The sequence below is a fragment of the Sceloporus occidentalis genome, unplaced genomic scaffold, assembly GCF_023333645.1.
Source record: "Sceloporus occidentalis isolate IW3139 unplaced genomic scaffold, rSceOcc1.0.p SCAF_128, whole genome shotgun sequence".
Lineage (NCBI taxonomy): Eukaryota > Metazoa > Chordata > Lepidosauria > Squamata > Phrynosomatidae > Sceloporus > Sceloporus occidentalis.
Window position 1 is genome coordinate 1775001 of NW_028317108.1, and position 12386 is coordinate 1787386.

Consider the following 12386-nt stretch of genomic DNA (forward strand, 5'->3'; position numbering starts at 1 on the left):
ACAGCTTGCATGAGTAGACGGGGAGATGATGGCACCATTAACAATGAGGGAAATTGATAGGGGAATCTTAGCATTGGAGGGAGGGAAGATGAGAAGTTCTGTTTTGGAGAGGTTAAGTTTCAAGAAACGTGCAGACATCCAGGTAGAGACAGATGGGACGGTAATTTGGTACGGTAATTTTAGAGATCAGCCAGGTCAAGGGAAGACTTTTTCAAGATAGGAGTAATTGTAGCATGCTTGAAGAAGGATGGGACAGATCCAGTAGTGAGGGAGAGGTTGAAGATATGAGCTAGAGTAGGGACAAGGGTAGATGAAAGAGACTGGGTGAGATGGGAAGGGATCAGGTCAAGGGGGCATGTGGTTGGACAAGAGGAAAGAAGAAGAGCATGTACATCCTCTTTGGTGACAGCAGAGTTGTGAGTTCAAGTCCAGCCAGGCCTCTTAAACGGGTGGTGTGACAGTCCATCTGTTTATACCCTATGTTATTTTGGCCCCATGTTACACCCCATCCCTGTGGTTTTCACAAGGATTAAAGGGTGAGCCCCCCCCTCAAGTAGCAAACTCCGGGCACGAAAAGATGGCATATCCTCATCTGACAGAGAATCCAGGTCAGTGTAGAAGTCAGTATTGCCAGGTTCTGGGAGCAATGTAGCATTTTGCCCATTGCCAAGAGTTGTGGGAGTAGAAAGGAGGACTGCAACCCCTGTCATATCTTTAGCCTTCTGAGATTTTGCCGTGGCTGCTGGGTAAGCATTTCTGTCCCTCTGTGCTAGTTCAAAGGCCTAAGGCAGGGGCGTCCCACATTGAGGTGCGGCCCGCGTGAGATCGGCAGCCAGGATCACAAGAGCCCTGCTGCTTACTTGTGGGATGTCTTATTGTCCTGCACAGAGGAAGCGGGAGGCCACGCCCCCTGCTGAAGTCTGTGAGCGGCATCGAGAGCTCTAGTGCAGGTAAGGGGGTGGGGGTGGTTGTTTGAATGAGTATGCCTGATTGAGGGAATGAATCTGTGTATGAATGAATTTATGTGTGTGTGTGTGATAGCATGGATGTGTAAGTGCTGGAATCTAGGCATGATGGGACTGTGATTGCTGTTAGCAATCACACTCCTATCATGCCAAGTCAGCCAGTACATGCTGAAACCTGGCTAGCTGCCCCCTTGTGTATTGATGCTGCCAGCAGTATGGGGTCTGCACATCACTTACAGCCACCCTGTACCAGCATGTACTGGCTGACTTGGGATGATAGGAGTGTGATTCTTAACAGCAATCTGCTAACAGCAGTCACAGTCCCATCATGCCTAGGGTCTAGCATTTACTGGTTGCCTGGGTATAAAAAGAGTGTGTTTGCTGTTAGCAATCACACTCTTATCATGCCAGGTCAGCCAGTACATGCTGAAACCTGGCTAGCTGCCCCCCTTGTGTATTGATGCTGCCAGCAGTATGGGGTCTGCACTTACAGCCACCATGTACTGGCTGACTTGGGATGGTAGGAGTGTGATTGCTAACAGCAATTTGCTAACAGCAGTCACAGTCCCATTATGCCTAGGTTCTAGCATTTACTGGTTGCCTGGTATAAAAAGAGTGTGTTTGCTCTTAGCAATCACACTCCTATCATGCCATGTCATATTGTTGATTTTTCTTTTGTCCAATTGTGGTGTTACTTTTAAGAAGTGTGGTTAACACACTAAAATTGGACAAAAAAATACAATAACCATTAATTTATATATGATTGTTGACAGCAATCACACTCCTATCATGCCCAGCCAACCAGGTTTTGTGTCGTTTACTTTATTTTAATCTGCATATTTTATTAAAGGCTATATTTTCTCAGTGCGGCCCTCGCACGTATACAATTCTGATGAAGTGGCCCACTGCAGAAAAAACTTGGACACCCCTGGCCTAAGGTGTCTAAGATTAACCTGTCCTCAGCTCAGCGTGGCACACATGAGTCACTCACTCATTCTTCTCTCTCTGGTTTCTATGAAAACGAGGCTGAATATAAAAGTGAGACTAGGACCGCCTCTGAAATTGAATGCGAAGAAGCAAAAAAACTAAAATGCAGCAGCTTTGTAAAAGCGCACAAGATTACCGGGACCCACAGGTATATTGTGTGACCGCCCACTCCCACCAACAACACACAGAATACTGCCTGCACCCACCATCAAGTTTTTTGATGCAGTCCTCTACTGTGCAGCACACAATAGTAACATTGTTTGTTCCCATGTTGTTCCTTGCCACATTTTTTTCAAATTCTTCCACTTGCCCTTGATTACCAAATTTCCTATTTAAACCTGGGCCTTTAGTTGACCTTGGCCTTTGCTGGTGAAGCTTCATGTGCTTATCCATTATGCTCCACAGTGGGGCAGTGTGTTTGCATGTCTCATGGTCAGGTGCCTAACTTCTATGTTACTTAATTGGCTAAAATCAGGGGTATCGGGAGAATATTGGTTACACGCATTTTAGCATCTATATAGTTTTACATATATTTTACCATACAAGTCTCTAGTTTTGAATAACTATTCAACTTAAAGTGGGGGGAAGACGAAAGGTTAAACAGCAAGCTAAACAAACATTGTGAATTAAATAAAAGTTCCCAAAGGTAGGGATGCAGTATGTATGCATTGAAGATTCAAAATATGTTTTATTTATGTATTATTTCACAAACAAAAATAAAGATACACATTTGTTCACAGTTTTGGAAGATCTTTTATCTTAGGGTTACAGAAATGGTTAAACGGTTTGGCCTGGTTCTACCAGAAACGTGCATGGCTCTGGCAAGCTGTGGGTTAAGAAAACATAGGCGTGGTTGTAGTCTGTTTTTTTTTTGTTTTGTAGGAAGGCCAGCCCCATTCCTTGTGACTAATCATGAGCTCCAGTTCACACTCTGACATGGATCCGCTTGCCTTCCTTCTGCAGCCTCCTGTGTGCTATCCGGTGTGTCTATGGTGACCAGCAAACGTACAAGTCTGTGTACAGTGTAGTATATTTATAATTAAGCAATAATGTACATGGTTGTTGTATAGTAGGTGTTGGCTAATAATAGCATGTTGTAATTAGAGGTCAGAAAACCAGTTTAATATATGCTGATAGACAACTAAATGCGCGTTGCTGAGATGTATAACTGCTGTTGTGATTACTGTTATGGAAATTGCTAGCTTATGATACATCTCTGTACTAAACTTGGCAACAAAGAAGGCTGTGAAAGTAAAAATTAATTCTTAAAAAATGTTGTTATGGATAGCAAACAATTGCAAACACAACACAGGTTTCTCTCTCCCCCCCAAACCCCCCCCCCCAAATCGCTAAATATGTGTGCCAGAAATATATTTGAAGTATATTCCCATTGATATTTTACATGTGTTTTGTTTTTTTTAGTAAACATGGGCTACTAGGAACAGGAAATGGTTCTACCATGACTTTCTGTTTCACAAGGGTATAACTATTCCGTAATACATAGGCCAAATTCGTTACAAACAATGTATCTGCGGTGTGGCACCACAAGTTGTTTGGAAGACTTTCAAGAAAAAAGCCTCTACTCTCATCCAAAAACAAACTCAACTGTCTTCAGTTTCCCAGACACTACTGAAACTTGAGATGGGATTGAGTTTTATGGTCAGATGAAACCAAAATAGAGCTTGTTTTTCCCCCCAATAAACACCACAGGTGGTTTCGCTGCACACCTAGAGGTAGCAATGTGGAATAGTTTAACCCCTTAATGACATTTCATCGTTTTCAATAGGTTTAGGGGCTGCCCATTGTCCTTAAGGGGTTAAATAAGGTAGTGTCTTTAATGTTTTGGGGCTGTCTTTCCAGAGTATCTGGACATTTTGTTAGAATACATGGCATAATAGACTCTCTCAAACAGCTATTAAATAAACACTTGACTGCCGCAAAGCTTAAAACGGGCTGTAGTTGTTCCAGCAGGACAATGATCCAAAACATACATCAAGGTCCTACCATGGCCATCCCAGTCCCCTAACTTGATCCCCATAGAAAACCTGGGGGGTGAACTGAAGAGGAGCGTCCACCAGTGCCAACCTTGAAATTTGAAGGAGCTGGAGAGATTCTGTATGAAGGAATGGTCAGGTACTTTGCCGTGTATCATCCAACCTCATCAGGCTTTATAGGAGAAGACTTGGAACTGTTATCTTGGCAAAGGGAGGTAGCACAAAGTATTAACTAACTAAAAGGTTGCCAATATTTGTGCTGCACATATCTTTAACTTAAAAACAAAAAAAACTGTATTGTGTTTGCAATTGTTTGATGTCTGTGAGAGTAGTTGTAACAAACCGCTACATAATTTAAAGATATTTCATTTGCAGATTGTTCCCTATGTGTGCACAATATTTGGAGGTCTCCGTCCTGGGAAAATTATTCTAATACAAGGAAGCATCTCCAGCACAGCAAGTAGGTGTGTGATATGGGACAGTACCATTAGCCAAATGGTAGATTAGTTCTGTTTTACGCATGCCTGGACTGCCCATCTGGCACACCAAGCCGACTTCACCACATACTCACTTGATCTGCTGCAGGATGTGGCCAGAGCTGGATACGCCTGGCCGCAGGCTATGTGAGCAAAAAAAATAAAAAATAAATAAAAAAAAAAAAAAAAGCACAGACCCCCTGCTTATCCAGCTTTTGCCACCTTAAAGTGCCAGGCCACCTGGCCATTGCCAGTCTGGCCCTGGATTTATGTGAATAGATACAGCATGGAAAGAGCCTGCTGATCTTTGTGAACGTTGTCATGAACTTGAATGCTTTGTCATGATATAGTATACATTGAGTGATTTCAATCTACTATTACATAGTTGGAGAATGTATGGAGACCCTGAGCGAGTGTGAGACAGCATAAGTGAGAGTGAAATAAATTTGGAACGATCGGCTTTGTTTTTCATTTGTTTTCTTAGAGGTCACATAACAATACTGGCAAATTTCCTTCAAACTAATGAGAGCTCTACAACAGAGACGCATAAGCAACTGTGTTTGCATTTTTTAATTAGTGACACATAAATTACTACTATTAGATTACAAGTATTATGGTTTTTTTAATAGTTCCAGTTTTTGCATATTTCCAGGCCGTTGTATACAGAACAAATGGTCTGGGCCAATCTCCCCAGATGACCATTGTTCCACCCCACCACATGTTTTGGTGGCAGTGATGGTGCAGACAAGCCATTTGGGGCACTGACAAGCCATTTGGGTGCAAAGACATTATTGAAGCGTTGCGGGAGACTGCTGGCTTCTCCCCAGTATCGGCTTTGTTGACCAGGCCTCCCAAAGTAATTCTGCAAAAGGGAGAAGCCAAGTGGACAGCCTTTTCCCGTTCCTCTAATTGGAAATTTTGAAAACTACTCTAGGAGGCCTGGTCAATGGAGCTGATATCGGGGAGAAGCGGACAAAGAAAGAAGACAGAAGAAGAAGCTGCAGGAAATGGGACAGGGACATGGGAGTGGTTGTCGAAGGGAGATAGTGTGGGTGCTTTTAAATTTTAAAGTAGGGGCACTGAGGGAAAAATATGTGATCTGCTTGGATGCCTTGCTCCGACCTAAATCTGTTTTGATGTTGTCAAATACAAATTTTTGCCACCTCAAACCATGTTGAGTACAATTATGAAATGGACATGGTGGTCTATAACAAGCAATAGTAAAATTCTATATTCGACAATTGTTCAATAAAGCACTCTGTATGATACCAGCCAACAGCTTCTCTTTACCAAATAGAAACTAAATTGACCGCAGAGTTTCATTAAACTTGTTATACCATATGTCTCTATAATTCCAGGTTTCAAATTGATTTCCAGTCTGGCTGCAGCACTTTTCCAAGGGCAGATGTGGCTTTTCATTTTAATCCACGATTCTCTTCCTCGGAAACTCATATCATATGCAATACCCTGCAAAGGGACCAGTGGTTAGACGAGGTTCGATTTTCAAAGGCTCCTTTGCACAAAGGAGAGTCTTTTCTGCTCTTGTTCCTGTTTCTAGCTGATAAAGTTAAGGTGAGATTGAAGTGGAGAAAATGACTAAAATTGTTAGTAAAAGTGTTAATTTAGAAGAAAATGGTTTTCGTGTGCTTGAATTACCTTATCTTTGCCTCTCTGCCTCTTCAGGTCAGCATTAATGGACAGCACTTCATAGATTTTGCCAACCGTGTCCCTCTTTGTGGTGTGGATACACTGGGGATATATGGTGATGTTACAGTGAAGAATATATCATTTCTCTGCAGCAATGCAAGTGTCATTATAAGCTTAAATTACTCAGGCGTTTCGCTATTGGCTGAGTTAGCCCACTGTATTTATAGCGTTTTCTCTGGTCAACTATACGTTTTTATTATTTTGGCTTCACCCACCCCTCTTTTCAATTATTTATTGTTTCATTAATTCCTTCTAAGTTATCTGCCTCTTTTGTACTCTTTGTGATATTTCCATAATCTTCACTATTGCCTTCCCTTTTGTCCTTACTGCAGCCTTATCACGATGAGCTGACTGAATATCCAGAATGCAAGGTAATGAACCATGTGGTGGCATATTTTTCTCACCAATGCTTACTGAGCTGTGCCTCTGCAAGCAGGGCTCACTAAATTGTGCCTTGAGCTGACCTTCTTTGGAGAATTAGGCCCGGCCTGGGAGAGGGGCTATTGCCTACTAGACTATTTGTTTATTCATGCAAATCGTGCATAGTCTTCATGCCTTCAGTGTAATAAATTCTGCACATCTTATATTAATCTCTCTTTTTCTGCCCCAGCCTCTGAAACTTGGCAAAGCGACTATGGTAAGTTTGAAGTGTAGCTCTTGCTTGTACAGACCTTTTAACTCTTGCCAAGTTGCACCACCAGGAGTTAAATGGGCGTGCGAATGAGTCTATTGGTCGCAGGGGGATTAGTAAACAAAGATGAACGCAAAGATTCTTTGTGTTCTGTTTCTTTGTATACGTTTTGCCGCCGCCGTGTTCATGTGTTCAATATTTGGCTGAGCAACGAAAACGCACCCTTCGTGTTCGTTTTCATGTTCGCCCGAATACGAATGCGCACTATGCAGAAGTCAGCATATCTGGCCTACTGAAGACAGCTCAGATGTAAGGGAGCGAGCTCCGGTATTACCTGATCAGGCATTACCTTTCAGTATGTGTCAGTGCTGAAGGACTTGAAAGTCCTGCTGGGATCTCCAATTGTCCGCCTGTGGAGTCATGCTTCCTGATCACTATGTGATCAGTGCAAGGAACATCAGAGGGAGAATGAGTAAAACATAGCTATGAAAGAACATTGTTAAAAAGCAGATTTTACGGTTTGCTATTTTGTGTACAACTAGAACAATTGAAGAACCCACCTTCCTACTAAATATCCAGTAAAAAAAACTTTTTTTACGTTTGTCAGTATATCTTAAACTGAAGAAAAAGACACATGGATGCAGCAATGCCCTGCATGCAAAGGTTTGTAATGTTTTTGTGAAGAAAGTGTCAAAACTTACAATTCTTGGACGTGGAGTTTTACACTGATCTCTTGGACCAACACAAATCGGACTCATCAATTCTAGATTTTTTGTGTAAACTAATGTGAATAGATTTTTAGATGTTTTTTTTCTCTGTTCATGACTTTATGAGGCAATGTGATTTCTACATATTATGTTGATTGTATAATTTTGTCCCCTTCATTGTAGACAACTCCTTTCTCTATGAATATACCTGGAGGGCTTTCTGAAGGTCACTTGATTAAAGTTCGTGGTTTGGCTACGGATGAGCCACATATGTAAGATAATTTGTCAATATTCAATAACAGAAATATGTGCTTGGTTTTTTCATACCATGTCCCTGAATTCTGTATGAGGAGTTTAGAGATTATATGACAAACCAAAGCAGATATTTGAATTCTGTAACTTCTTCTTTGTTTGGGACCATTCTAGATTTTTAACACTTTTTGCTACTCTCTACTGACGCAGTAGTCAGATCTCTAGCTGATATTTAAGATTGCTTCAATGGACTGGGAATCAGTAAGAGGTAATCCTAGAACGACAAAGAATCTAACCGAGAAAACTCACCTGGAGTACCATCCATCATAGGCTCTTTTTAAAGTTTGTATATCTCACTTAGTTTACGCAGTAAATACTTAATGCTACATCTCTCTGGCAAGCTCCATAGACTTAAGTCTTTACTGTGTTCATTATGAAGGGCCAACCCTGACAGGTTTCTCCAATAAGGGCAGGGTGGGCTCTGTATAATGCATATCTGAATTGATGAGGTGACGTTTCTTGAATATCAAAATTATTATGGTTCACGGTACTGGAGATGATGGAATTGCAAGTGTTGTGTTGTGAGTGTGTGCATATTTACAGTGGGTAGTAATGAAATCTTATACCTAAATATATCCTGATGTAAACATATGCTAGAGAGGAGATTGCATTGGCTTAATTAACCCCTTGATGACAATTGCCGGTCCGGGCATGTTACAGAAAAACAAGTCGTTGACGACAAATGACGTGCCAGGACCGTCATTTGTTAAAACGGGTGAAAAAAAATCGATCCGTGATCACCCAAATGGCGCTGCTGTAATGCCTCGACCTCGAGGCATTCAGCAACGCCACGATCTGCACCAGGGACCATTTTAAAAGCGTTTAGGAGGCAATCAACGATCACCTCCTAAACTTAAATGGTGTCGCTGGAATGCCTCGATCAGGAGGCATCCAGCGACACCAAACACTTACCTCTGGATGGACAGCCGGTGATCTTCACCATCAGCAAGATGGCGGCGACCCGGGAAAAAAAATAATAAAGATGAAAAAGTTCGCTAGACGGTCTACAGACCCTCTAGAGAACTCTGGCTCCACTTGCAGGTTGAATACAGGTACTGCATTGAACCATGCAAGTCAATGGAGCCCAGCTTTCTAATCACAGTGTGATTAGTAAAAATAAATTATAAAATAATAATAATTAGAAAAAAATATAAAAAAAAAAACAGTAAAATGTAAAAATAATTTCCCACTGATGTCACTATCAGGGGAACCTTCAAGTTGAAAAAAAAAAAATAAAATAAAAATGTAAAAAAGGCAAAAAAATTTAAATATACCGTATTTGCTCGATTATAAGACGACCGCCCAAAATCTAAATATTAACTTATGAAAAAAAGCCTGAATATAAGACGACCCTATAGGAAAAAAGTTTTACCAGTAAATGTTAATTCATGTAAACAATTGTTTAATAAAAGCTATGATTGAGAAAAATATTTTTTTATTTCCTTTTTTTTTTTTTTTTCAACCTGCCCCCCCAGTTATGCACATCTGCCCCCAGGCTTGCCACTCTGCCCCAGAAATGCCTTATACCCCATATATCCCACTGTGCCCCATGATATGCCTTTTAACCCTCTATATGCCACTGTGCCCCATGATATGCCTTTTGACCCCTGCATCGCTGCGGGGGATCTGGATCTTAGTCTCATAATCAGACCTATTTGAGGTCTGATTATAAGACGACCCTGATTAGGATTTGCTCTTGAAAAAACCTCGTCTTATAATCGAGCAAATACGGTATATATAAAAAATATATTTTTGTGAGCAAGTCCTAAAATTAGCACATTAGCTTAAAACAATTCTCGCATGGAAAGAGTTAAAATACTGGCATATTAAATGCCCATGGGGTGAATACTTTTAAAAAATGTATGATTTGATGGGGAAAAATTAAATTGGCCGGGTTCAACAATGTCCCAATTAACACGGGGGGAAGGATGGCCACACAACTAATTTCCAATTAGAAAAATGCCCACATACCAAATGTGGCCTTTTAGTTCCCCCAAAAAATGACAAACCCATGCATGTGGGATATCATTGTACTCAGGAGATGTTGCTGAACACATATTGGGGTGTCATGTGACAGCGGCATATACCAGGAGCTGTGAATTCATACATAACATAGGTGTGTGGGGGAAAAATACACACAAAAGAATACTACTGCAAACTTTGAAAAAATTCTGGTGGAAAAATGTGTGCATGCAAAGAGTTAAAATACCAGCATTTAAAATACCCTGGGGTGTCTAGTTTTCAAAAATATATGGTTTTGTTGGGCACACTGAAATGGCCCGGCTCAAAGATGTACCAAATAGGGCATGGGCAGTTGATCGCCAAATGCCAAAGTTCAACATTGAAAATGCGCATGCCCCACATGTGGCCCTTTTGCCCCCAAACAGCCAGGCAAAACATTCATGTGAGGTATCGCTGTACTCAGGAGATGTTGCTAAACACATATTGGGGTGTTTTATGATAGTGACATATAAGAGAACCTGTTTATTCATACCTGAAGTAAAATGTGTGTGAAAAAACAAATGCAAAAAAAATTACTACCATAAAGTTTGACACAGGCTGATGGTAGAATTAGTGCTTGGAAAGGGTTAAAATACTAGCATTTGGAATACCCTGGGCTGTCTACTTTTCAAAAATGTGACTTGATGGGGTAAATTGCATTGGCCGGCTTCAAAGATACCCGAAATGGCACATGGGGGGAAGAATTACCAGATTTGGAAAAAATGGCTTTGAAATAGCAAGACGCTACCTGTACTTATTGCCCCATAATGTGTAGAAAAAAGCAAAAAAACATAAAAACATTGGGTATTTCTAAACTCAGGACAAATAGTAGAATCTATTTAGCAGGTTTTTTCATTACCTTTTATAGATGAGTAAAAGATTTTTCAACTAAAAGTTAGAAACAGTCATTTTTTTCTAAATGTTTCACCATATTTTATACTTTTTTTTAATAGTAAATAATATGATACAATCAAAACAATGTCATCTAAAGAAAGCCCTCCTTGTCCTGAAAAAAACAATATCTAATGTGTGTGGGTTCAGTAAACGGGAAAGAAGAAAATTACAGCTAAACACGAGCAGCGCAGAAATGTTAAAACGGCCATTGTCACGAAGGGTACAAAAAGTAAAATCAGCCTTTGTCACGAAGGGATTAATAATAATGTTAAAAGACCATATAATTACAGCAAACTATGAACGTTGGCTCTGCTTTAATGAAACTGAAAACCTAGATGGCTAAAAAAATGTGTGGCCTTTTACAGCAGTGTATAACGAGAATATTTTTGCTATTATAGGATTAATATCCTGTTGAAGTGCAGAGATCTTGTTCCATTAAAATTGACAGCTAATTTCCAAGACCAGACATTGTGTTACAACCATTTAACTGGACCTTCATGGGGAGAGCCACAAACGATCAAGACTCCATTTTTCTTATTTCATGCAGAGAGAATTTTTGAGGTAAAACTGTGTTCTCACTTCTATTATATGCTGACAGGCAGCAATGACTTATCCCTGCGTCTATTAATGAGGCATCCAGCACTAGCTATATGTGACTATATTCTGTCACATGCATCCCTTTAACATGCAGTCTGTACCTCCCTTGTTGGGCTCATTGTGATAGAGTTTATAAAATAAAGATGTCTTTATTTTACTAGTACAGTGAAAAAGTATTGTGATGCAATTTGACATTTACAGAGGTTAATATGTAATTCTCTAATCTTGTGTTTCCTAACACAGATTTTAATCTTATCTGAAAAGGGAGTATTTAAAGTTGCCATTAACGGAACTCACCTGGGTGAGTTTGGTCTCCCTGACCTGGATCTGAAGTCCATTAATGAGGTGGAGATTAACGGCAGTACCGTGCTGTATACCGTTCATTGCTGACATCATTTCTCAAAACTTTTCAATGTTCACCTATCTCACCTTTGGCATGTCTCTTGAAAAAAATATTATTGGATATGACACTTGGGTCATACAATTCTTGGTGCTTCCTGCATCGCAGATCAGCCATGGTTAACGGTCCGCAAGTCCAAGCTTGAGTACGCAGAGGTATTAATCACAATTAGGTAAAAGAAACACAGACAAATTTAGAAGGAATGTAGTTTATTTGTCAAGCACTTTATTGCACTTGAAACTAGTTTGACATATTTTCCTAAATACCCTTTGAAAATTTGGGTAATTCTAATGAACATCTCAGCAACAACAAAAAAATGTTTATTAGGTTGCCTTTATCTCAATCCAAAGAATGTTTTCAAATGTACCTTAAAAAAAAATTATGTTGATAGGGTCCTTTTATTGTATTCCCTAATAATCAGTTTCACTCTTTTTATATTTTTATAATTCCCCCAAGATCTTGACTTCCAGATGTGCTTTCTTTGTGTAATAAAATGTGATTTGGGTGGTTATAGTTGACTTTTTTTTCTGTTGTGCTTTTGTTACTTATTTGTGTTGACTTTTGAAATGGTACAAGTAGTTAATGATACCAGGAAGAAGTTGATTAGGGGACTGCATTGTGGTCTACCTTTTGATTCTCTTGAGTGCTACAATCACCCCTTGTTTTCAGAATACTTAGTTTGATTAACACGGGAAAAATTATGAGTTAAATCTGA

The 12386-nt window shown here is 40.1% G+C and overlaps 1 protein-coding gene across 1 annotated transcript; it reads left to right on the plus strand.

Annotated features, from left to right (window-relative positions):
* Positions 1 to 2864: 2864 nt before the first annotated feature.
* LOC149281736 (galectin-12-like) lies at positions 2865 to 11661 on the plus strand. Its single transcript, XM_089499040.1, has 7 exons — positions 2865 to 2933; positions 4322 to 4410; positions 5781 to 5994; positions 6106 to 6225; positions 6462 to 6500; positions 6740 to 6766; positions 11515 to 11661. The coding sequence occupies exons 1-7, from the start codon at positions 2865 to 2867 to the stop codon at positions 11659 to 11661; spliced, it is 705 nt and encodes a 234-aa protein (XP_089355166.1).
* Positions 11662 to 12386: the final 725 nt, after the last annotated feature.

Bases quoted from the DNA above. Each gene is read 5' to 3' on its own strand.
- LOC149281736 (XM_089499040.1), top strand. From the start codon at position 2,865: ATGAGCTCCAGTTCACACTCTGACATGGATCCGCTTGCCTTCCTTCTG. The intron at 2,934-4,321 runs GTGTGTCTATGG...TTTCATTTGCAG, and splicing joins AGCCTCCTGTGTGCTATCCG to ATTGTTCCCTATGTGTGCAC. The intron at 6,501-6,739 runs GTAATGAACCAT...TTTCTGCCCCAG, and splicing joins CTGAATATCCAGAATGCAAG to CCTCTGAAACTTGGCAAAGC.